The sequence below is a fragment of the Chiroxiphia lanceolata genome, chromosome 1, assembly GCF_009829145.1.
Source record: "Chiroxiphia lanceolata isolate bChiLan1 chromosome 1, bChiLan1.pri, whole genome shotgun sequence".
Taxonomy (NCBI): Eukaryota; Metazoa; Chordata; class Aves; order Passeriformes; family Pipridae; genus Chiroxiphia; species Chiroxiphia lanceolata.
Genome location: NC_045637.1, coordinates 6,262,531 through 6,286,044, shown reverse-complemented (window position 1 = coordinate 6,286,044; position 23,514 = coordinate 6,262,531). Strand labels below are relative to the sequence as shown.

The 23,514-nt window shown below is 39.6% G+C and overlaps 1 protein-coding gene across 4 annotated transcripts in view; it reads right to left on the bottom strand.

Moving 5' to 3' along the window:
* Positions 1–23,514, bottom strand: part of FAM135B (family with sequence similarity 135 member B) — a 200,128-nt gene that overhangs the window by 48,920 nt on the left and 127,694 nt on the right. For 3 of the 4 annotated variants that reach the window (XM_032695734.1, XM_032695726.1, XM_032695743.1), the window contains 3 exons: positions 22,057–22,127; positions 20,012–20,185; positions 7,868–7,994 (listed from right to left, as the gene is read on the bottom strand). In XM_032695734.1, coding sequence (XP_032551625.1) covers positions 7,868–7,994; positions 20,012–20,185; positions 22,057–22,127 — 372 coding nt within the window. Of the gene's footprint in view, positions 1–7,867; positions 7,995–8,367; positions 8,442–20,011; positions 20,186–22,056; positions 22,128–23,514 lie in introns of those variants that run through there. The other variant, XM_032695751.1, reaches the window with a different exon arrangement.

Sequence of the window (23,514 nt, the reverse complement as noted above, 5' to 3'; positions counted from 1 at the left end):
AGAAATAGGAAGATTTGGAAAGAGAATGCAGCAGACTGATTCTTCCCAATACATAAGCAAAAAATAGTAAAAAACCGAATTGAAAAATGTAACTTCTAGGTAAATTCTAATGCTTTACAAGAGGAATACATTTTCAGTCCAATATGAGCAATTCCTGAATATTTTGTCCAGAAAAAGACTCCATCACCCTCCTATCTGAATTCTCACAAGAATCTCCAGATGATTTCATAACATTTTCATTGAACACCCACAACAAAAATGTTGGAGAGCTTTTTCAACACCATGTTTTAGGCCTAAACCCAAATTAATCTCTGTTTTGAGCTCTATCATAATGCAGATCATTACCTTGCTGTACTCTGCATATGCCAGATCAAAAAGTAACGACCACAGAAAAGAAATATGCCAATGATTAAACAAACCAGTTATTGTCACATTATTAGTTACCATGTTTTCTGCTACAGCTAGAAAACCTTTTAGTTCTTTCTAAAGATCAGCCATTTATCTTCAGGCGATGGAAGATTAAAGACCTCATCAGTAATTATCACAAATGGTACCCTGAACACACTGATTAAAGATACTTGTCATTATACCTTATAAAGAGCACTATATCAGCTCTCTTACTGCTTTAGAATAATTATGTGTTGGACATACGCTGAAGTCCCAATCACAACTAATCACCATTGCATCAGCAAGACACCCAAGGAATCTTTTAAAACCACCCATTAAAAACACATGAAAGAAATGCCTGCCATTACACACACCAAAGCAGAGAAGTCTGACATGAAAACTAAAGCCATTTCCATGTAAAATTAACAATTCCAGATGAAATTCTGAGGTACACTGCACTTCTGCAGTCTGGATTAGCTACATGGAGTAATTACAAATAAAAGTTATTTTAAATATTAGGATTTTAATTTTTTTTTATTAAGAAAAAAAAAAAAGAAGTTAAATTATATGTATCAACTATCTTAGAACCATAGCATGGTTTCGGTTGGACAGGACCCTAAAGATCATCTGGTTCCGACATCCTGCCATGAGCAGGGACACCTTCCACTAGACTAAGTTGCTTAAAGCTCCAGGCCTTGAACACTTCCAGGGATCTTACACGCTCAAGTTCTAAATTGGTAAAATCAGAATCTTAACAATGCTTTGAGTTTGTAAATAATTAGACATTGCTTGTAAAACATCGCCCTTGGTACAAAGTTAAGAAAAACAACAAAAAAAGAAATGAAATAAAGTTTTGGCAACTTCAAAGCCCTCCAGACACATCAGGTCCCTTTTTTATTTCTACCAGGAGATAGAGAATCTCTGCAAGTTTTTTGAAAAGGGAGGGAAAAAAAGCAAAATTCACATCATCCTTTCATTCAAAAGAAACAGGAGAGTTTTAGTCCTTTTCAGAATTTTAGTTCTTTTATAAAATTAACACTTCTTTTTGTCCTTGCTTTCCTTCACCCACACCTTCTCCCTCAGCCTTCCCCTTTCCCCCTCTCCCTTTCTCTCCTTCTCTCTATATCTCTCATAAAATTTTGTCAGTACATAGCAAGTACCAGGAAAAAAAAAGAAGAAACAATTGAATAACGTTAGAAAGATGGATTCTGTGTCAGTATAATAAATACAGAAAGAGAAAAAGAAAAGGATAACATGAGTCTTTACATTAAGGTTCCTTTGTCTGTAGATGAATGACTTTTGCAGCTATGGTCTCCTTCCAGTCAAACTGGGATTTCAGGACGTATTACAGTTCCCACAATGGGCCCTATCTGGGCTCTTCTCTGATGCACAGCCTTCACAGAATCACAGAACATTCTGAGTTGGAAGGGACTCACAAGGATCATTGAATCCAACTCTTCAGGGAATGGCCCGTACATATAAAATCCACAGCCTTGGTGTTTTTAACACCATGCTCTTACCCGCTGACCTAATCTCAGGGTCTTCCTTCTTCAAGAGATGAAAAAGTAAACTATTTGATCAAAATGCCATAACTATACAGAAAAAAAGAAGACTAAACCACAGATTACTCCTATGTGACATAAAAATGTGGGTTTGAATAATGTTTTGGTGCTAGGTTAGGTTTTGCATATGTTGCTGAAAAGATGAAAATATTAGCAAACTGTCTGTGGAAAAGAACTCTTATAATCAATGAAATTTTATTTGAATGACACTCCTTGTGTTATACCAGGCATAAACTTCAAGTCTTTTGGGATTGCTACCTCAATGCTAGATGAAAGAAGAACACTTCTCATCAAACATCAGCACGTTATTAATGGGAAGTCATATGATTAATCAATCTGACTACTTAGAAGTCAATTTATCTGCAGTGCAACTGCTAGCCAAATGAAAATCAGATTACTGTGAGTACAGTTTATTAATAATTCCCAGAATGTCATTGACTCAACTTGATTATAACACAGCAGGCATTTGATGCACAATATTACAAAGACATTAAACCAACCTGACAACAGTGGATAGAGAAGAGGTTTATTGTACTGAGTAAGACATAAGAATCCTGAAGTGTAAGTGACCACTCAATTTGCAGTTCTGCAAGGAATGTTTTATTTTTTTGTAGATGCAGTAGCTGTTGAAATTTTTCAGTGTCCATCTCTTATGGCTGTTGAGATCACCTGAAAGCATGAGTCAGTGCGGCATTGAGATACAAATCTTGTAACATCCAAAAAAAACCCCTTGAACTTCTCACAGGAAAAAACAATTTAGTAGACCCAAAAGGGAATTCAGATGCCCCCTAGGGAAGCTAGTCACACACAGCTCATGAGGCTACTTCATTCCACTAGATCTCCCAAGAACGCAGTAGATATGATCCTATTTTGAACACACCTACTGTGATGTATATTCCCCGTGAGAATAGGTTATGAGCTGAAGACAATTTGAGAAAGTCCTAGCACATTTTATTATTCTGTAGGTTATTCTCTACTAGTTTTTTGACCACTAAAGTGTCTTCCTTTGTATTTATCTGACAACAAAAAAATATTATTTCAATAATAAATATCTTTGTTGTCTTAACTGTGCTTGAAAGGAAGAGTGTTGTATAGATAGACAGAAAGTATTAGAGAGAGAGGAAAGGAGGAATGGAGAAAGGGAAGATCCCCCTTTGCCGAGTAGAGGACTGGGAAGAGACAGGAAGACTTTAAAAAAAAATAAAAAAAATTACCAAGGTTTAAATAGGATTAATTATTATAACTACTCTGCTAAGCCAGGAGATGAGGAAACTGTCAGTGATGTTCAGAAGTCACTTGGGGAGAACTAGGGAAAATGTGCATGTACAGTCCAGAGCTGCTGACATTTAATTAGTCTGCACTGAGAAGTCAGAAGTGCAGAACGAGGAGCCTTCAGGATCTATTATTAAGCAGTGGCACCTCAGCAGCCCAAATGCTGAAAATTAGCTCAGGAAGAGACAAAAAGAGCTGATTGATATGGACTTTCTTTAGGCAGTCACTTGCGTTTTCAGTAAGGGAAAAGCAAGTCAATGATGTAAACAGGATGAGCACTTCCGCAGTCACTCTGTGGGCCTAAAAAGAGAATTAACTCTCTGATGCATCCATGTTTTATAAGGAAGAAAGAGGGAAAATGGAAAGCATGACCTAGAGATGACATGTCAAGGTGAGTGTCTTCTGCTTTGTCTTCAAGGGATGTCTAAGAAACATAACTTGGTAGTCATAACTCCAGATTTCAACACATTTCTGGTTTTCCCGAGGGATTAGCACTACTGTAAATCCAGTCACTACACTACTATGCTCAAATCTCATCTGAACCGTATGGTGTGGGTGGACCAAGCCACTGTACCACTCCCCTTCTTCAACAGGAGAGAGAAAAAAACACAACAAAAAGCTCAAGAGTCAAAGTAAGGACTGGGAGATCACTGACCAATTACTGCTATGGCCAAAACAGACTCTGCTGGGTGGAATTAATAGAACTTATTACCAATTAAACAGAGTAGAATGAGAACTAAATCTAAAACCACCTTCCTCCAGGGCACAGTCACCTGCTCTGACATGGGGCTCTCCAAGGCTGCAGTGGGATAATCTGTGTCTTTATCATAGGTTGAAGGGAAATCTGCTCTGACACCTGGAGCAACTCCTCTTTTCCTACTTCACTGACATTGGTGCTTGGATAGTTTTTTCTTTCCCATTTTCTCACTCTTCTGTCTCACAGCTGCTGGACAGCGGTTTTTACCCTTTCTTAAATGTTATCAAAGTGGTTCTACAGCTGTTGCTGATGGGCTCAGCTTTGGCCAGTAGTGGGTCCACCTTGGAACCAGTTGGAGTTGTTTCTATATAATGTGGTGGAAGGTTCTTGTTTCTCTGGAAAGAAGCCTCCCCTCATCCCATCTCTCTCTGGTACCAAAACCTTGCCACATAAACCAAATAGACCATGCCACTAGTCCATCTACTTCATATCATGATACTAGTGAGAACAAAATTTATTTTTGGGAGCTAGGCTGCTTCACAGATTTGTACAATTTATGTCAAACCTATGAAACTGAATAAACTGTGGAGTTAGTGCCTCAGACACAAGAAACTACTATTTTGTGGGGGTTTACATCTAGACCTCAGGAAAAGAGTACAATAGAAATGATTTAGAGTTTTTACCCCTTACAAGCTTCTGCTCAAATGTAATATTCTGGAAAGTATTCTGGAAAAATAATCTATCTGCATCTGTCAGAGAAAAAAGCTCTTTTAGGTTTACTCACAATAGCTAAAGTTTGAATAAGAAAGTCTTGGTTATTTGCAGTCCTGCAGTAAACTGAATAATGAGATTCAGTTCCCTAGAAAAGATACTAAACAGAATACACTTGCTCATGAGATGTATTTTAAGACCTTAAGCCTAAAGACTTCTCAGATCAAGAAAAACACAGAAATGTACATGAAAAATAGAAGGATCCAAACTCAGATCTGCAGAGATGAAAACAGAACAAAACAAAAGAAAAACCAGGACAGACCAACATTAACTGTTTCATGGAAGTTTATGACATAGAAAGGAACTAACCAACATCCCTTTAATGTTCCTATGTCCTGCCTCCCAGTGAAGCTTTGTCAGCATTGGAAGATGAGATACATTAATTGTCCTAGCCTAGATCTAGCCAGTTGCATTGAATCAGAGAAGTTTACAAACAAAAATATAACTGTGGTATATTTTGAGTTAAGATATTCAACAGTTAATAATTTGAACATGCAGCAGGCAAGGTCCAAATAAAAATATGTAAAAAGTGAGCAGAGAGGTCTGCAGGCTTTTTTTTTTCATCTAATGAAAAGAGTAGGGTCCATTCTCATGCCCAGTGGCAGTGACTGCAAAATTTCCCAAATCTGGAAATGTCTATAGTCCAGTTGAAGTTACATTTAACAAACATATTCAAACAATCTGGAATGGAATCTGCAAGGTTGCAAAGGGAAGAAAACTTGACCCAGTGAAAAGCATTGTAACACCATAAGAGTTAATATTTCTCCCCTTCCTTCAATCCCTTATGGTTTGATATAAAGTCCCATATAAACCAGCAGTCACATGGCCCTTGTTTGGAATTAGGTTTACTCTCACAATAGGTTCTTTTTAGCTCTGAATTTTTTTTTTTATGTTAATCTAAGAGAAATAGCCTTTGCTCATTATCATACATCATGGATAGCATAGGTAAAAAGGCCATCACATTCTATTAAATTAAAATGCTCAGTTCAAGAACAGATGCCATGACTTATGGAGGTTTCTGAAGCTAAGCAAATGCACATCTGACCACATAGGCTGTGCAGCATTTTATTTATGATGGTTTGGTGTGTGGCATTCTGATGACTGCAGGGCAGCAGTGTGCTAAAGCCAGTTCTTGAGAGAGCCCTTTCATTTTGGTATGTCGTAAGTCACCTGCCAAGATAATAATTATTGTATGGGGTCTGACTGGGATGGAGTTAGCTCTCCCCATGGCAGCCTTCACAGCCTGTGCTGTGCATTGGTAGCTATAAAGGTATTGGTGTCACAGCAGTGTTTTGGTTACTGCTGGGCAGAGCTGGCACAGCATCAGTGTTGTCTCTCCAACATTCCACTCCCCATCAGTAGGATGGGAGTGTGCAGATCTTGGGAGGAGACATAGCTGGGACAGCTGACCCAAATTGACCAAAGGGATGTTCCATTTCACATGACATCTGCTGAGCAATGAAAGCTAAGAAAAAGGAGGAAAAGGGGGAGCATTCACTATTATGACATTTGTCTTCCAGAGAAACTACTACACTACTGAAGCCCCACTTCCTAGGAGGTGGCTGGACATCACCTGCTGATGGGAAGGAGAGAATAAATCTTTCAGTTTCCTTTGCTTCAACACATGGCTCTTGGGTTTGCTTCATTAAACTGACTTTACCCACAAAGTTCCTTCATCCTACCCTGTCTAATTAAGGAGGGAAGGGATAGAGTGGCTTGGTGGGCACCTGACTTCCAATCAGGGTCAGCTCACCACAATTATATTGTCACAAAAAAACCTAAACCAAACCAAACCAAACCAACAAACAAAAAAACCCAACACAAAACAAAACAAAAAAACCCCCACAACTAAACAAAAAACCGAGCAAACAAAAAACCACACCTCATTAAAAAAAAACCACAACCAAACCAAAAAAAAGACAATTAGTCAACAGAGATGGATAGAAAATAGTGTCCAGCTAAGGAAGAAATTTGGGAAAGCAATAAGGTTTTTCCTAATCACAACAGAACAAGATTTTTCCAGGGAGACTAAAAGCAAAAATGGGAGTGCAGAGTTAGCCTTTCCATCTCTCTTCTTACAATAGAGATCTGTCCAGAGGATAATGAAAAGTAGGCACCACTCTCGAAAGAAATCTCTCTTGTGTGATGTACAGAGATGTACACAGATTAATCTACAAAAGAAATATTTGAATCAGCTATTTAAATGTCTGTGATGTGACTGCCTACCAGAGAGACAGAGGTTGAGGTCAGTTTGTTTGCCAAAAGCATACACTGACCCAATGTTTCAGATAGCAGCCTCAGGCCAAACATTCTCTCAGCCCTGGTAGTTCTTCTGCACCAGCCACTCTAGGCTTGGATGTTCTAAATATTTATAAAAACAGCTTTGACAAGAAAGCTTGAGGGAAGTTGAGGGTAGCATGTTATTCAGAAACCTTGAATCATGGTTTCCTAACAGGTTAATTATTGCAATATTTTGGGTTGAGTTTCTAGATCTGAGGAAATGTTTCTGACAAAAAAGAAAAAAAAGAAAAACAAAACATAGCCACAACAAAACACTCCACAGCAAGCGTTTAAAAAAAAAAAAGGAAGAAAAAAAAAAGGAACAAAACAACAAAAAAAACCCAATTAATCATTATTTTTCAAACAAACAACTTTCTACTAAAAATTGCACAATGAGCTCTCCTCTTCACCTGTGGTAAGTAGTAAGATCAAAGGCACACACTAACTGTGAGACCTGCCATGGGTAATGCAATGTGTAGAACACGCCACAACCAACACACACAATACTCAATTCTCAGGACACAAAACCTTCCTTTACGACATCCTTAATAATGACTAAAGTCCTCTGGCTGTCATACACAAAACCTGAGAGCCAAGGCCTCTTCCTGAATAATTAATTTCACCTTCAAGCAGGTACCTGATCAGGTGAATCCTGTCTTAAAAGTACCATTGGCAATGGGGGTATATATCCACATATCTTGAACTTTCTGAAATGGGGGCTGAACACCAAGGGACTGTATATCCAAATGCCAGCTAGTTCATGCAGAAATGTTTGAGGGTTTCCTCTTCCAACAAAATCCCTCTACTAGAAATACACAACCATGACAAGTTCTCCACAGGTAATAGGGACACCCGGAGTGATCCAATGGAAGTAAGACATCATTTTCATTCTTCTTACCTCTGAAGAAGTGGGTTTGCAGTAGCCAGCTCCAAACACTAGATTTTCTAAAGACATACTGGACTGGTCTGGTCCCGCCTCCAGGTTGCCTTTACCAAGCCAAGAACCTTTCCCTGGACGAGCAAAACTATAAGAAGAAAAATTGAGAAGAAAAACTAATTAAAGGAATATTGTTAGAGAAGAGTCATTGTTGTCCCAGTATTATTTCCCTCCTTAGAAAATATTACACTTTTGGTGGTGCTGGGTTTTGCTTTTATTAATTTCAAGTTGACACTGTAAATTCATGTTTCTCTTGAAAATGATCATTGTCCAGTGTGCTGGACATCACTAGCTCAAGTTTGTTTCCTAGACATTCAGATGAGTGGTTTGAGTGTTACCTTTAACTCATTCTTTTCTCTGCTGTCATACAGATCATTTTCCAGCATAACATCTCACCAACACAACCTTTCCATCTATCCACACAGATAAATACTCTTACCCAACTTCTCATCAATTTGCACCTTGATGGATGCAACATCTTTCTCTCTTGCTTTAACTACATTGCCCTTCTCTTTGAGTTGTGCGTGACCTCTCTTATCTATCAATATCTTCTATAGCTCATCCCAAACTTATTATAGATTGGAAGTTTAGTTCCCACTTCTCACTGTCCTGTGACATTAGCTTCCAGCAGCAAATGACAAGACTACAGCCCCAAAGCTACATTTGTTTTTGCTGGATGCAGTCCACTCATCTGGGAAATGTTCTTCCATATCCTTGGTGCAACATGAATTCGCTGTTATCCAAATTCTTCCTCAAAATTCTGACAGAATGTAAGTTGTTTTGGTGTTGTGGTCATTACCTCTCAGTGCTGATTATTATGGCCAGTGTTCCTTTCTGGCTGTATCTGTATGTCTCCTATCTTAGACCATGAACCCATTAAGAGTGGAATTCCTTGACTGGAGTTTACTCAGCCTCAAGCCCACTAGAGTCCTGATGCACAGCCAGGGGCTCATGCTCTGGGTTAATCTGAGCAAAAGTACACCCCCAGCTAATGATATAGGTTGCCTTTATATTCACTGGAGAGGAATTGGCATTTCCACAATATGAGTCACCTCTTTCTGAAGCAGTGATATCAAATAGATCAGGGGACTTGTACCTTCAAAGTACTTATTTCTTATTGTGGACTTTAAAGAGAGGCCTCATCAGCAACTGGATTTAAATGAGATAACCCCACAGTTTGTCCCTCAGAGAACATGTGCTGTATATAAACTGTATCAAGATTTCAAGAGGGAAATCAGGCTACTTGGGGTGAATACAAGGAGTCAAATTACTGAGTCCAAATAGTGATGCAAGCAACCAGAAGTGTTCTTTAAAAACATGTAGGCAAAGGTGGAACTAAAATAATGAAGTGCAGAGCAAGAAGGAAAACACATTTGCTCTTCATACAAAGTGCAGGGATAATGCCACTTGAGTTTGTGTTACAGCTCTCAGACTGGGATCACCATCCACAGGTACCTGATGCCCATCCAGGCATCCCAAATTACGTCATATCCAGGAGACCTGGTCTCCTTGAAAGAATAAAAACTTCCAGAATGGAGAGCACAAGAAACATCTTAAAACCATAACATGCCAGAACTAAAAGCCACAGGGCAGTACTATTCATGCTGGGAACACTTTCCAGTCTGAGATCGTTCCTCTGTGTAGATGTGCATCACGTGGCCACTTCAGCTCAGATCAGCCTAATTCGTTGATATCTACACCTGATTCAGTTTTTAAGGACAGATTAGAGCACTGTCTGCTGTACAGAAGCATACATATAAAAAAAGAATCATAGAATATCCTGAGCTGTAAGGGACCCACAAGGATCACTGAAATCCAACTCCTGGACACCCAAAAATCACACCATGTGCCTGAGAGTGTTGTGCAAATATTTCTTGAATTCTGCAATGATACTTAAGCTAAAGAGATAAGACAAAAGAAAGGTTCAGCAATACTTGTTATACTCAAACAACATGTGAGGTTCTGGTGTGAAACAGAGCGAGGTGTGCAACACCAGAAAAGTTAGGAATTGGACAACTTTCAGAAGGTTAAATGAAAATCCCTGCCTTGCCTGTAGCTCAGAAGTGCTGTTTGTTACATATAAATACTGGCAAAAAGGCCATCCCATAAGAGCTGTTATTGAGTGATGCTATCTGCCCTGGTCTGCTGGCAAGGCTCAAGAAGCAGAAATAAAAAATGATTGCTGTGGTATCAGAGAGAGAAGCTTAAACAAATGTTGCCTGCACATGAAAAACTCCTCGTTTGAATATTAACAAAGCTTTCAAAGGTTTAAAGAAAAGCGCTTTTTAATGCCTTTTTTATTTATTTATCTTTTGCTTTTACAGCAGAGAAGGGATTTTAATCTGTTGGTTTTATGGAAATTGATTTCACATAGCACTGTAAAACAAAAACCTTTTTTGGGCAGCATGCCAAAATGTCCTCAGTATGCTGAGGGAAGTTTAAGCGGAAGGCTTACAAACTGCTGAGGTCCCTCTAATGCTTTCTGAAGTACATTATGCTTGAAGATAATTTTTATTAGCAATACCAGGTCAGTTTGTTACATCTTTCTTTTTTTTTGTATTTATTTCTTATAATTATTTCTGCAAACATGTTTTTTTGTATGAAACTTGTTTACTTACATGTCCATTCAGACTATTTAATAGCGTTGATTTAATATCAACATTTAGATCCTTATCCGGTATGTTAACCTTAGCTTTTAATTGGATTTAGGATAAAAAAGGTCAAAAGAGGTAATGGGTGCATGTCCAAGAGGATTAACATGAGTGCAGGACTATTAATATTATCAGTGAAATGTTTTATGGTTTTTTTTTTGAGCTGGCCTTTTGATGACCTTATCCATGAGATCATGGATGGTGAGGCACTGTAACAGTTTGTCCTGATAAATTGTGGACACCCCATCCCCGGAAGTGTTCAAGGTCAGGTTGGATGGGGCTCTGAGCAACCTGGTCTAGTGGAAGATGTCCCTGCCCATGGCAGGGGAGTTGGAACGAGATGATCTTTAAGGTCCTTTCCAACCCATACCATTCCATGATTCTATGATTCAATGTCTTTATCCTTCAAAGGAGTCTCCCAGTTATTACAGCAGCCGTCTGTGGACACATAGTACAGTAAACTGCATTGAAAACTGCATTTTTTTCCCTTTGTTATAGCCTGCAAGATATCAACAATCAAAATTTAAGAACTTTCTGAGTCAGAGGTTGTACTCAATTATTTCCAACAGTCATGGTTACCTTCTATGAATTTGTGTCCATGCCTTTCTGATTTATACTCTTGGCCTCTGTAACTTACATTTATTTTGGAATGAACTGCACTTGTGGTAAGTTCTGAACTTTCTGCTTCTTTTGAACTCCCTGTTGGGGAACTGGATGTGGCACCTCTTGGTTTCTGTATAGCACAAAATATTAAATAACCATTCCCTGTTTATTTTATCTTTGGACAATTCTCTCACGTATAAATGAGATGGCAGTTCCTTAGCATAACAAATGGATTAGCCTTGATAAATGTTAATTCAGATGTGTTACTGAAGCAAATCAGAAAAAATACTTCAGGGCAGTTTAAAATAACATTATGTTCTCTTTGAGATTAGACTTCCCCGAAAAAGAAATAACCTTTTTGAATTTTTAATTTTGGTTTGGTTTGGTTTTGGTAAACTAAACTTTTTTTTTTTTCATGAATTTTAGGTTTTAGTAGAATGGGGGGAAAATTAGAAGATTGGGATCTGAGTCTTCCTTGGAAAAAAAAGAAATCATCATGGCTGGGCTTCGCGAACGAAGATTTGGGAAGGCTTTATCCACATTTGTTACAGGCACGTTGGTGACTTATGAGGCCAATACGTGACAGACATATCCGGTTGCAAAAGGCACAACAGAAAGACTCCTTAGATGAAGTATTCAGCAAGACACGGTTCTTCCTGCGTTGCCTTTTCTCCTCGAGAGAGATCCTGCGTGTGTTCTCAAAGGCTTCCGCTGCGTTATAGATGCTGTGTCTCCAAGCCTCCCGATTTGAGGCCAGAGTGGACCAATTATGGTGATCAATATGGCCAAGGCTGAGATGTTGTTTCAGGGAGTCCTTGTATCTTTTCTTCGGGGCTCCTCTCTTGCGGCAGCCAGTGGCAAGTTCACCATAGAGCAAGATCTTAGGGAGGCGGTGGTCCTTCATCCTTGAGACGTGCCCTGCCCAACGCAGCTGTGTTCTCATCAGCATGGCCTCTACACTTGTGACTGCTGCTTGCTCAAGAACAGATGTATTGGTCACATAATCTGACCAGTGGATGTTTAAGATTGTACGGAGGCAGCGCTGATGGAAGCGTTCTAGGAGACGCAGGTGGTGGCGGTAGATGACCCATGATTCGGAACCATACAAGAGAGTAGACAGCACTATGGCTTTGTAAACACTGATCTTTGTGCTTTTCTTCAAGTGTTTATTACGCCATACTCTTTTGTGGAGTTTTCCGAAAGCACTGTATGCCTTTGCCAACCTGTTGTCTATCTCCCCGTCAATCTTGCCATCCGAGGAGATGAGGCTACCTAGGTAATTAAACTGTTGGACTGATTTGAGCTCTGATTCGCCAATGGTGATATGGGGATGATGGAAGACTTCCTGAGGTGCAGGTTGATGGAGAACCTCTGTCTTCTTTAGGCTGACTTCCAGCCCAAAGAGCTCAGCAGCATCTGCAAAGCAGGATGTTAAATGTTGCAGAGCTGCTTCTGTGTGGGCAACAAGGGCGGCATCATCAGCATAAAGCAGCTCCCGAACAAGATGGTTTAGGGTCTTGGTGTGGGCCTTCAGACGCCTTAGATTGAACAGGCTTCCATCAGTACGATATCGAATGTAGATACCGTCCTGATCGTCGAGGTCTGCTGTGGCCCTTTGGAGCATCATGCTGAAAAAGATTGTGAATAAGGTAGGAGCGAGAACGCAGCCTTGTTTCACACCATTCTTAATTAAAAAGGGCTCAGAAAGTGTGTTGCCATACCTGACTTGGCCGTGCTGATCCTCATGAAGTGAGATGATCATTTTAAGGAACTTGGGGGGACAACCTAAACGTTCCAAAATCTGCCATAGACCTTTTCTGCTCACAGTATCAAAAGCCTTGGTGAGGTCGACAAAGGTTACATAAAGACCTTTGTTCTGTTCCCTACATTTCTCTTGCAGTTGTCTGAGAACAAATACCATGTCTGTGGTGCTTCTGTTGGCTCTGAAACCACACTGACTTTCAGGTAGGATCCCTTCAGCTATAGTGGGTATTAGTCTGTTCAAGAGTATTCTTGCCAGGATTTTGCCAGCAATGGAGAGCAGAGTAATACCACGGTAGTTTGAGCAGTCAGATTTAATACCTTTCTTCTTAGGAAAAAAAAAAAAAAAAAAAAAAAAAAAAAAAAAAAAAGAAATATCTTTCTCTATTTGAAAGGATCAAACTGTAAAAAATTAAAAACCCCAAACAAACAAAACCTCACACAATCATCACATTTCTAATTACAAGAAATGATAATCTTGTGACTATATCAGGAGAGGAAGTTCAGGAAATGAACTTTTATCCCATTTAGGCCAGATCCTTGGAGAAACCACTTATTTTTCCCTCAGTCCCTTATGCATAAAATATTACTTCTTAAAAAAATTAAAAATATAAGTCAGTCCCATAGAATTAGCAGACCTCAGAATTAAACCCTCACAGCCCCCACTGCCAGCTGTTTGCATTTCACCAGGAGCTCCCTTCTAACTCCCACACATCAGGAAAATTGTAATGACAACACTGATTTCCCTCTATTTTTTAACTCAAAACTTTAATAGCTTTAATAGCTTTTGGGAAATTACTACTGGCATGTGGTCATAGGGTACACGGGTGATCTGTTACTTATTTTTGAGAATAATCTGTGGATGTTTACAGATTGTGCTCCTCTAGGCATGTATTACTCTTACCCAAGGAGTTTCACTAAGGTTGTAATCAGTGGCTGTAAAATGTTCTGAGCTTTTTGGGTAAAACTGATAAGATTTATTAAAATAAAATTTTTAATGAAAACAGATATCTCTCCTTAGATCCCAAATGGAGTCAATCTGGTCTGAAATCTCTACAGATTTTGACTGCTGGAAAATGCTGGTTCGTTTGTCCTGAACTTAACCTTAGTTGCTATAAAATTTGAAAACAGATAAAGCCATGTGGGGATATTTAATTTTCAGTGGGATTTTTTGTTGTTGTTGGGTTTGGGTTTTTTTAAGTTTGACTCAAAAATTGTCAATTTTTTCTTATGTGGTTTCTCAGCTGGTAACTCAGGAGACTGGAATGTCAAAGGGGAGGTTTATCTTTGCAGGTGCATAAAAAACTACCAAATAAAAGAAAATTCAAAGGAAAAATCATCCTGTTGTTATGAGGGGGTGCTTAGAGGAAAATAATATCAACAAGTATTCTTCTAATAAGCATACATAGAAGCAATAGTTCTTTACTGCATAAGTATTTAATTTTCTTTCTACAGATTAATTTATTTGTAAATAGGATGGAAAGGGAAAACAAATTATGAATTTTACTCCCCAGTATTACATTTGTGCAGTTTCAGATGCAAGCTCCCCATAAGTAGGCACCAGCCACTCTTGCAACTGTAGAAGAAGTGACCTGCATAATCTGCACCCAGATTCAAGATGCACAGGGCAGTACAGTGTGTGTATTATCTATAGACAGATCAGTCGTGCTTTTGAAGAACAGGATGCCTGGAAACAAAAGAACTTAGGTGAGATAAAATCGCTCAAGGATGGCCAGGGTTGGCCTGCTTCCTCAGTGCAGTGGAGCAGAGCTGAAACCTTGGAATACTCTGTGGCCTTGATTCTGTTTCTTCTTTCTGGAGCAGAATGAGCTAAAGACATTAAAACATTGAATATTTGTGTCTTGGTTTCTCCACCAACAAAATTTGTATTATATTATTTTCTCATCACAGATCCCACCAAGATTTCTTGTTTCTCATACAGTCATTTGATTGTGGGCAATTAAGGATTCAATGTTAATAAGTAAAATCTTGAAAGTCTACTTTTTTTTTCATGTAAATTTATGTATGAAAGTGGGGAAAGGAATAGAAAGTTGAGGAGAATCGAGAAAGCTGAAAAAAATAAACCCCTCTCTTGTGCAACCAAGAGAAAACAGGTTTGCCAGCTGCCTGTAGTGAAGAATATTGCTTATCTGCAGCAATTTCAAGACTTGTTTTTTTTTTTCCCTTGGTGTTTTTTGGGTGTTTGTTTGTTTGTTTGTTTGTTTTGGGAGGGAAGTGGTATAGAGGTCTATGCAATAAACGAACCATGTTTCTTGTTGTTTGCCTTTAAAATGAGTCCAGTATAAGAAAGGCACTGTGCTTGTAGCATGCCTGAGACTAAGTAGACCTTACACCACAGATCTGCACATTTCACTTTCGGAAAAACAGAAATATTTCTTGAAGTCTGAGCTATGTTGGAGCAAAGCACCTTTCCTAACAGCTGAGACTGGGCTAATAAGTGCTGGTTGCACTTCCAGACTGGACCAGTTCTGAAGCCAGTGACGGGGGGCTGAGGGAGAAGTCAGTGCCTCGGGCCAGAAACCAAATCAGAAAACTGTAGTCCAAAAGCCCTAAATCCTTCTCCTCCTCACCTTCCTCCTGCAGCTGTCTGCTCACATTTAGCCTCTGGAGCTTAGGTAAGAGAATAAAAAGGGTATTTAACCATTTAATGAAGGCCAATGCATCAGCAGGGGAACAGCCTCAAGCTCGAACATTGTTCACTTTTTCTGTTTATCTTTTGACAGACTTGTTGGGCTCATCTTCTGTCATCCTGGGTAAAATGTGGTTGCCTTTAACTTTCCAAAGAGAACTGTCACTTCTGTGATATTAGGAGAGCAGTGCCATCCAACTTCCTGCTCTAGATTCTCCTCTGTTTGTCCCACATCCCAAAAGTCTGAAATACAGCTCTGTGATCTGCAGCTGCCAAAAGCATTTGGTGCAGACACAGTTGCTGTCACTGAGAGAGGGTAAGGGGCTGGGCTCTGCCACAGCTCAGCTCCAGCCCTGCCCTGACAGTGTCCTGTTGGAAAGATCTGGGTGTAGGGCAAGACACAGGTGAGGGGAGCAGTATTTCGGGCCAAGACAACAACTATCAAAACCACTGAGCCCTATATCCCAGTTGTCTCCTATTACTGCATTCCTGCCTGGAAAGCAAAGTTTTGGGCTTGACTCCAAGTGGTCCAGCTTCCCCAGCCACTTCTGGGGTGCTTTCTAGAGGAGTCAGAGAACTCTAAAGGTCAAAGTGAGAGTTTTTAACCAAGTTTGGCTCAGTAAGGACAAGCAAAAGACACCCAGTCCCTTCCCTGCTGCTCAGTTCCCTCTGCAGAGGGATGCAGCTGCCCAAGGAGCCAGGAGAGATGATCCAAGCACCAAAGCATCACACCATGCTCCTGGTCATCCCACATCTAGACCAAAAATGATTGCTCTAGAGATAAATGGGCTCATGAGAACCTCACGAGGCTCGACAAGTCCAAGTGTAAGGTGCTACATCTGAGTTTGGTCCCAGATACGAGTACCGGCTGAGACCCACTGAGTGGAGCCCTGTGGAGGAGGACTTGAGGGTTCTGGTGGATGAAAAACTTGACATGAGCCAACAGCGTGTGTTTGTAGCCCAGAAAGCCAATTGCATCCTGGGCTGCATCAAAGGCAATGTGGCCAGCAGGTCAAGGGCGATGATTCTGAGCCTCTGCTCTGCCCTTGTGAGACCTGGAGACCTGCATCCTGCTCTGGAGTCATCACCACAGGAAATTGTGAGAAATTTTGGACCTCTTAAGAGTGGGTCCAGGAGAGACCACAAAGATCATCAGAAGGCTGGAGTTTTTCTCCTATAAGGACAGGCTGAGAGAGCTGAGGTTGTTCTGCCTTGAGAAGGAAAGGCTCCAGGGTGACCTTGTAGCACTAAACTAAAGCACTAAACTACCTAAAGGTAGTTTATAGAAAAGCATGAGAGGGACTTTTTAACAAGGGTATGCAGTGACAGGACAAGGGGGAATGGCTTTAAATTGACAGAGGAGAGGTTTATATTAGATGTTATGAAGAAATTCTTTAATGTAAGAATGTTGAGGCCCTGGCACAGGTTGCCCAGGGAAGTTGTGGATGTCCCATCCCTTGCACTGCTCAAGGACAGGTTGGATGGGGCTCTGAGCAACCTGGTCTAGTGGAAAGTGTCCCTGCCCACGGCAGAAGGTTGGAATGAGACGATCTTTAACATCTACTCCAACCCAGACCATTCTGTGATTCTAGAATTCTTTGATAACAAAGCTGGAGAAAAACTGACTGCAAGTCTGTCTCACCACCTTCTTACCCAACCTCTCACCTTCTTAGTAAATCCACAGAGCCATTAGCAGCTGCCATGAATGCAACATCCCATTAAAAAGCTGAGGGTTATACTCTTTAGAAAGGTTGAATCACAAAATTTCCATCCAGAAGCTTGCAAATGATCCCAGAAATATGAATTTCAATCGTTCTCAGGTTGGTAAAAAGTTAGGTCTTCAGAGTCTCAAACCTAATGTAATATTTGTTAGCTCATAATTATTAATCAGGACAAAAAACAATATCAAAATATTCACTTGTCAAAAAGCAGGAGGCAAGGGAGGCATCCTGGAAAGGTTTCCCTAACTATTTGTGAGTGTACATTTCCCTGAAGGTAACGGCCTGAATTGGTCTGTCTGGTTTCTCCCTTTAAATACAGACAACATAAAAGAACTTTGGGGAGGAGTATCTAATTTGCCAACAGAGCTAACAAAGTATGAAGAGCTGAGTCCACAAGGCATATGTGAGCACACAGTTGTGCTTCAGGCAAAGTGATTTTCCAGGAAAACTTCAAGGCAGCAGTGAATTTTAGTTTTACATAATTATTTTCAGGGTGGGTCTAGAACTGTTGCAATCTTACATTTGAGTCTATAGATATGTGCAGAAATAATATGTATATACACAGTTCAAGATAGCAAACAAAATCATTGTGAAGCACTGCATAGATATTTTTTTCCCAAATAATGTAACTATCTCCATCCTTGCAAGTGTTTAAGGCCAGGTTGGATAGGCTTGGAGTAACCTGATCTAGTGGAAGGTGTGCCCCTGTCAGGGAGGTTGGAATTAATTTATCTTTAAGGTCCCTTCCAACCCAAGCCACTCTGTGATTCTATGATCTGGAGATTATTTTTTCCTATAATGTGACAAAAAAGACTTTCCAGTCATTCAGGTTCTATACAGTTACAAAAAAAACACCCAAAAAACTGACTTTACAATGCTCTTTTTTCTATATTCTTACTAAACTCCTATGATAAGTGAGAAACAGGAAAGCTCTGAGCTATAAGCAAATTAAAAAAGTTTTAGTTGGCTGGTTTTGTTTTAGAGTGCAATTTATTTTACGCTAGTGTCTTCATCCTGATTTATACTGAGAAAATGCGTGATATAAAAACCCTTCAGGTCTGGAATATTTATCAAGAAAAAGATAAATCCTTAGTTATCACACTTTAAAATGATTTTATGGGCTTAAGCAAATGAGAGTGTATATTGTGTTGTCAAAAATCTTCATTCCACTGCATTAAGTAAATACATTGTATACTTCACAAAGGTCCACAAAATAGTATTTTAAAAGCTATAATAATATGACTATGGAACAATTGCTCATCATGTGATTTACGCCTAATAACAGTAACAAGCCTGTGCAGCCCCATTCATTAGAGGATAACACAGCACTCAAAACAGTCATTAAGCCTGGTAACTATTGTTCTTTCATCCTTTTCTATAGCAGAACAGTAAGTAAATTATCTGAGCAAAATTATCTGGTTAGAAGTAGTCTGTTACAATTTAATTTCATCATTAAAAAAGTCAACACATAGCAGAACAGAGATACAGCAGTTACCTGTATCACATCAGCAGAAGACAGATATGTCAGTCTGATGTCTGATATAAGACACATCACTGCCACAGTTCATAGAATCTTCAAATGGCTTGGGTTGAAATGGATTAGTTTCAACCTCCTGGCCATGGGCAGAGATGCCTTCCACCAGACCAGGTTGCTCAAAGCCCCGTCCAATCTGGCCTTGAACACTTTCAGGGATGGGGCAGACTGACTTCTCAACCTCAGGCTCAACCTCTTACGTTCTCAATTCATTCTGTGACACTGTGTACAAGCAATGCCTTCACACAAATGGAGAACTGAAGCAAAGATGTATCAAGTCAAAGCATGAAACCCAAGGAAAACACTCTACAGGTTCATCTTTCCTCTCTGACATGGTGTTCTCTGCACAGTATTTGACAAGGTTTAGAGTCTCATGGTCATTTGGTAAATGACAAGATCTTGCTGGAGTTAAGGGAAGTTGAACAATGCTGAACACTGCATTTTGCTTCAAGACCTCTCAGCACTCTGTGTCATGCACTGAAAAGTTTGGGCACTAAGTAAATTGCCAGAAAGACCTTTGCTTCCCTTCGCCTGCTCTAAATATTAGAGGGTATTGACCTCCAGCCCTGTTTTACTTGAAGGAGTTCTAAGTTATTTTCTAGTCATTAAAAATCAGATAACATAAATCACACCTAGACCCCATGGCAGCTGGTATTATACTGCTGCACAGTAAAACCAGATGATTCTGCAAAGGAATAACCCATTGAAGCCTTATCCAGCACTGACTCCTCTGTGCCTCCTCCTAACCATGTTATGAATTATGCTCATGCACAGAGGCCATGGATGAGATTGGAGTCCAGTTGTCCTGAATGCTTTACAAAACAAACACAGGGGGAAAAATGTAAATGTTCTTAGTTGTTTTTAGACTAAAGAGAAAAAACTGCCAAGGAAAGCACAATTTTAACTTTCTCATTACAAATAGGGAATAGAGAGATCAAGACTAGTCAAAATTTTTAACCTCTTTCCCAAACTTTTACCACTTTTTCATCAGACCTCTGGTGCTTTACCAAGGGAAGAGGCCGGTGTCAGTGTTTGGTTGTAAATCCCAATCTCCATTAGCCCAGGACCAAAAAACTTTAAATTAAATTATCCTCTATCCTTCTCCCAACCAGTCAGAAAATTGTATGAGAGAACTCAGCAGAGAAATCTCCTCTGCCTTTCCACAGACGTTTCTGTGCCCTTTACCTGATCAGAGGCTGGTGTAGTGCCACCAGGGACGCATGGACTGTGACAGAGATCACTGACAGGTGGAAATAGTCAAACATGACAGGGACATGGTGGTGCAGACCTCGCCGGGGGTGGAAGTGGAGACACAGTGTTCGGCTGCTGATCACGGGGATCGCTGGAACATCCCTCAGCCTGCAAGGGAAAGAGGTTTAACAAGGGTTAGTGAAGCCCTGAGTTGTCACAGCCTATAATGTGCTACAGGCAGCAGACTGAGAGATGGCTTGAGGTGTGAAATTTATCACTTCCCAGCTTCTTAAGGGGTAAGATAACTGAAGAGTTCTTGTGTTGTACTTGTGCCAAGCATAAATATGAATATTAATATAGATATTTGAACATTAATATAGACATAACTAATATAAATAGAAACACAAAGAATAAATAACATATGTAGAGTTATATGAATGTACTGTATAAAAAAAAGAATAAGTGCAATGCAATTCCAGTTTTCCCTGCTGGTTGCCCTTGATGTCCATGTACCCACTAGTTCTGGGGACGTCAAGAACTAAGCAACAGAAGGAAATGCATTTAGCAAACTGTTCAGATTATTTGGGTGCTCATAGATGGGACAGCTTACTACTTATGATTTTCTGTACAAGAACAATGAGCTCAGGCATTCCTGTGCCAGACACAGCTGAAAATATTCAGAGTGTCTTTCCAGCTTGTTGTTCTGAAAAAATTTTTTGGAAGAGGCCAAAAACCAAAAGACTAGGTGAAGTAATTGCAGAGAAACAGTACACGTTGGATTAGCTTTCCTTTTTTTTTTTCTTTTTAAGTAAATGAAAGTCAAGATTTTAATTTAAATTTTGTTATAAGTATTCCAGAATAACTATCCTGGTGTGCAGGCAACCACATGACATCTCAGTCACCTATAGTGAGAGATTGAGCTGTAAACCTGGAGTGTGCCTCACCACATCCTTCCAGTTAAAAGTGAAATTTCTAAAGAGGAATTATTTTACAGCATTAAAGACCCTTCTGAAGCCAATTGTTTCCCAGAACTATGAAAACCTAGGATGAGATGGTTGTGTATGGTATATGGTTAGTCCCAACCTTCCAGAAGCTTTGTAGAATATTTTTTTTTCTAAAAATCACTACTTTTGTTTATAGTAAAGCACAATAATCTTTAATATTATAACAGAAATTAAATGCATGTGTTGGAGCACAATTTCATAACTTTCAGTTATTTTTATTCCTGGCTATCATTTAATGTTTGTTTTTTTCTCTCTTCAAGACCCACCAGCACTGAAAGTCCAGTCCCACCCGCATGAGAGAAAAAAATTTCACTTTTTGTATCTTGAAGATAACAGAAACTTGTTCTTGAAATTTGTTTAAGTTCTATGTCGGTATGAATAAAATCCCATGGGGACAGTCTCAGCATGAAACACAGCTCAGATTATTTCTCTACACTACTAGCCCCTGCAAACCCTGTTCAAGTCATTGGCAGACTTTTCCCTGATTCAGTGAGGCTGAATAATATATGGGGTCATACTTCCTGCTATGTCTCAGGAAGGGATGTTACTCCCACTTCACCTAAGATTATGGGATCAAATGCAGTTAGATAAACTCAAATTCAATGGGAAGACTCCTTCCTCTTGAAAATATTGAGGTAGCTTTGGCTCTTAATAGGAGAAAAGAGCTTAGCATGTTTATACTCCTGTCTTTAGCCAGGAAGTACTTCATTGCCTCCTGAGATAAGTGCATTCCTGAACCACAGCCCTTGCCCACCTGCAGGTCAATGGTGATATTCCCTTTAACAGCACCAGAGATAGAGCAACACTTATAACCTTTGAAAAAACTTACATTTAAAGGAGGAAAAATGTTTCTTTAAAGAGGAGCATGAGATACACTTTTCAAAGCAGAGAGAAGAACCAGAAAAACTTCAACATGAGGCAAAGGGAAGACTTATCAAAGGTATCCCTTTTTACAAAGAACTCTCATTTTATCAAAGTAATTTCCCAATTGAACAGAGCCCCACATTACCAACTGAACTTCAAAACAGCACTTACTGTTGTTCACTATCAGTAAAGTGCAGGTCCAACTTGAGCTGAAAATCTGCCTCATTCAAAGCATCTTCCACCTACGAAAAGAGAAAGACAAGGTTACCTTTATAAATTGGCACCTTCAACATAGAAGGCAAAGGTGGGTGGGTTTGTCTGATAAGAGCAAAAATATGCAGCAACAGCAGCACCCCAGCACAGAGGCAGAAAGAAGCAAATGTGACAGTGAGTCGAGGTAATTGCTGAAGGAGTCAGAGGGAAACAGAGCAGTTAGAGGTGTTATCTGCTCCTGGGTGCCCTGTCATGTCAAGAAAATCACTCCAGACAAGAGTAACCAGAGTGCACAGAGCTCTGCATTTGTTGGATCCTTGCTCTTTGCACACCAAGAGTCAGAGGAGCATTTCTGAGGCTGCTCTCCCCCATTGAGTGAATCTTCCTTTGAGTTGTCTTGTCAGGTAAATGACAGCAAGGACTGGGTTTTCTTGGATGAGAAATAGCAATGAATCCTTCTTTTTGCCTACCTGTAACTAATTCAAGGGACAAAGTTTACAGCTTAAAGCAATCAGAAATAGCTCAAATAATTCTGGCAATTTCTGATCTCCTATCATTAGCCTTTTACTTTGTTTCTCAACAAACTGAGGCTTTCCTGCCTCCTGGTAACCCTTTCTTGCCCTTCACAAATTCGTGGAGGAAGTTTGCCATTGATCTTCATCTAGACATTTTTTCTTTCCAAAATTCAAAGGTTTTTATTGTTTTTAAAGCTTCAATTAACAGAAGTTTAACCGTTCCCTTTGTTGCAGGGTCCTGAGGATGGCTATACATGGTAGGATTCTGCTTACCAAAAACCACTGAAGATACCATGTGTTACTCACTGGTACATTCATCTAACTCATCCAATAGGTCCCACCAGTAAAATTACCCTTCTTTTATTGTCAATAAAATAGTTTAATTGGATTTTTGGAAACAGTACTGGAGTTGCCAGTTCATTACCTTCATCTGTAGAGAGCTACGTTGGATAACACATCCCAGCTTGGCACAGTTAAAACAACTCTAATCAATGGAAATAAATAAATTAGAATGGAAAAAAGATTAAGCTGACCAGCACTTTCTCCTTCATTCTTTTGAAATGTCTTTTTTCCCCCAACAAAAGTAGGGTTAGTAGAATTAAAAAAAAAAAAATAATTTCCACCAACTGAAATGGAAATATGAACCAAAAAAATACACATTTGATAACAAAAATATTCTTCCTCTGTGAATGTAAGCATCCTTTATTGTATGCCAGAATATAGTAGGAGATGCACAGGAATGCAGGTGGAAAAATGTAGTTATTGACTGGAGATATGGTATTATAAATACAACTTATTTTTACCCCATTTTTGCCAAAAAAAGGTGAGGTGAGATGTTTGGGTTCTGCCTTCTGTTACTGGAAAGCAACAAGCAGATGCACACAGTGAGCTGCTCCATCCT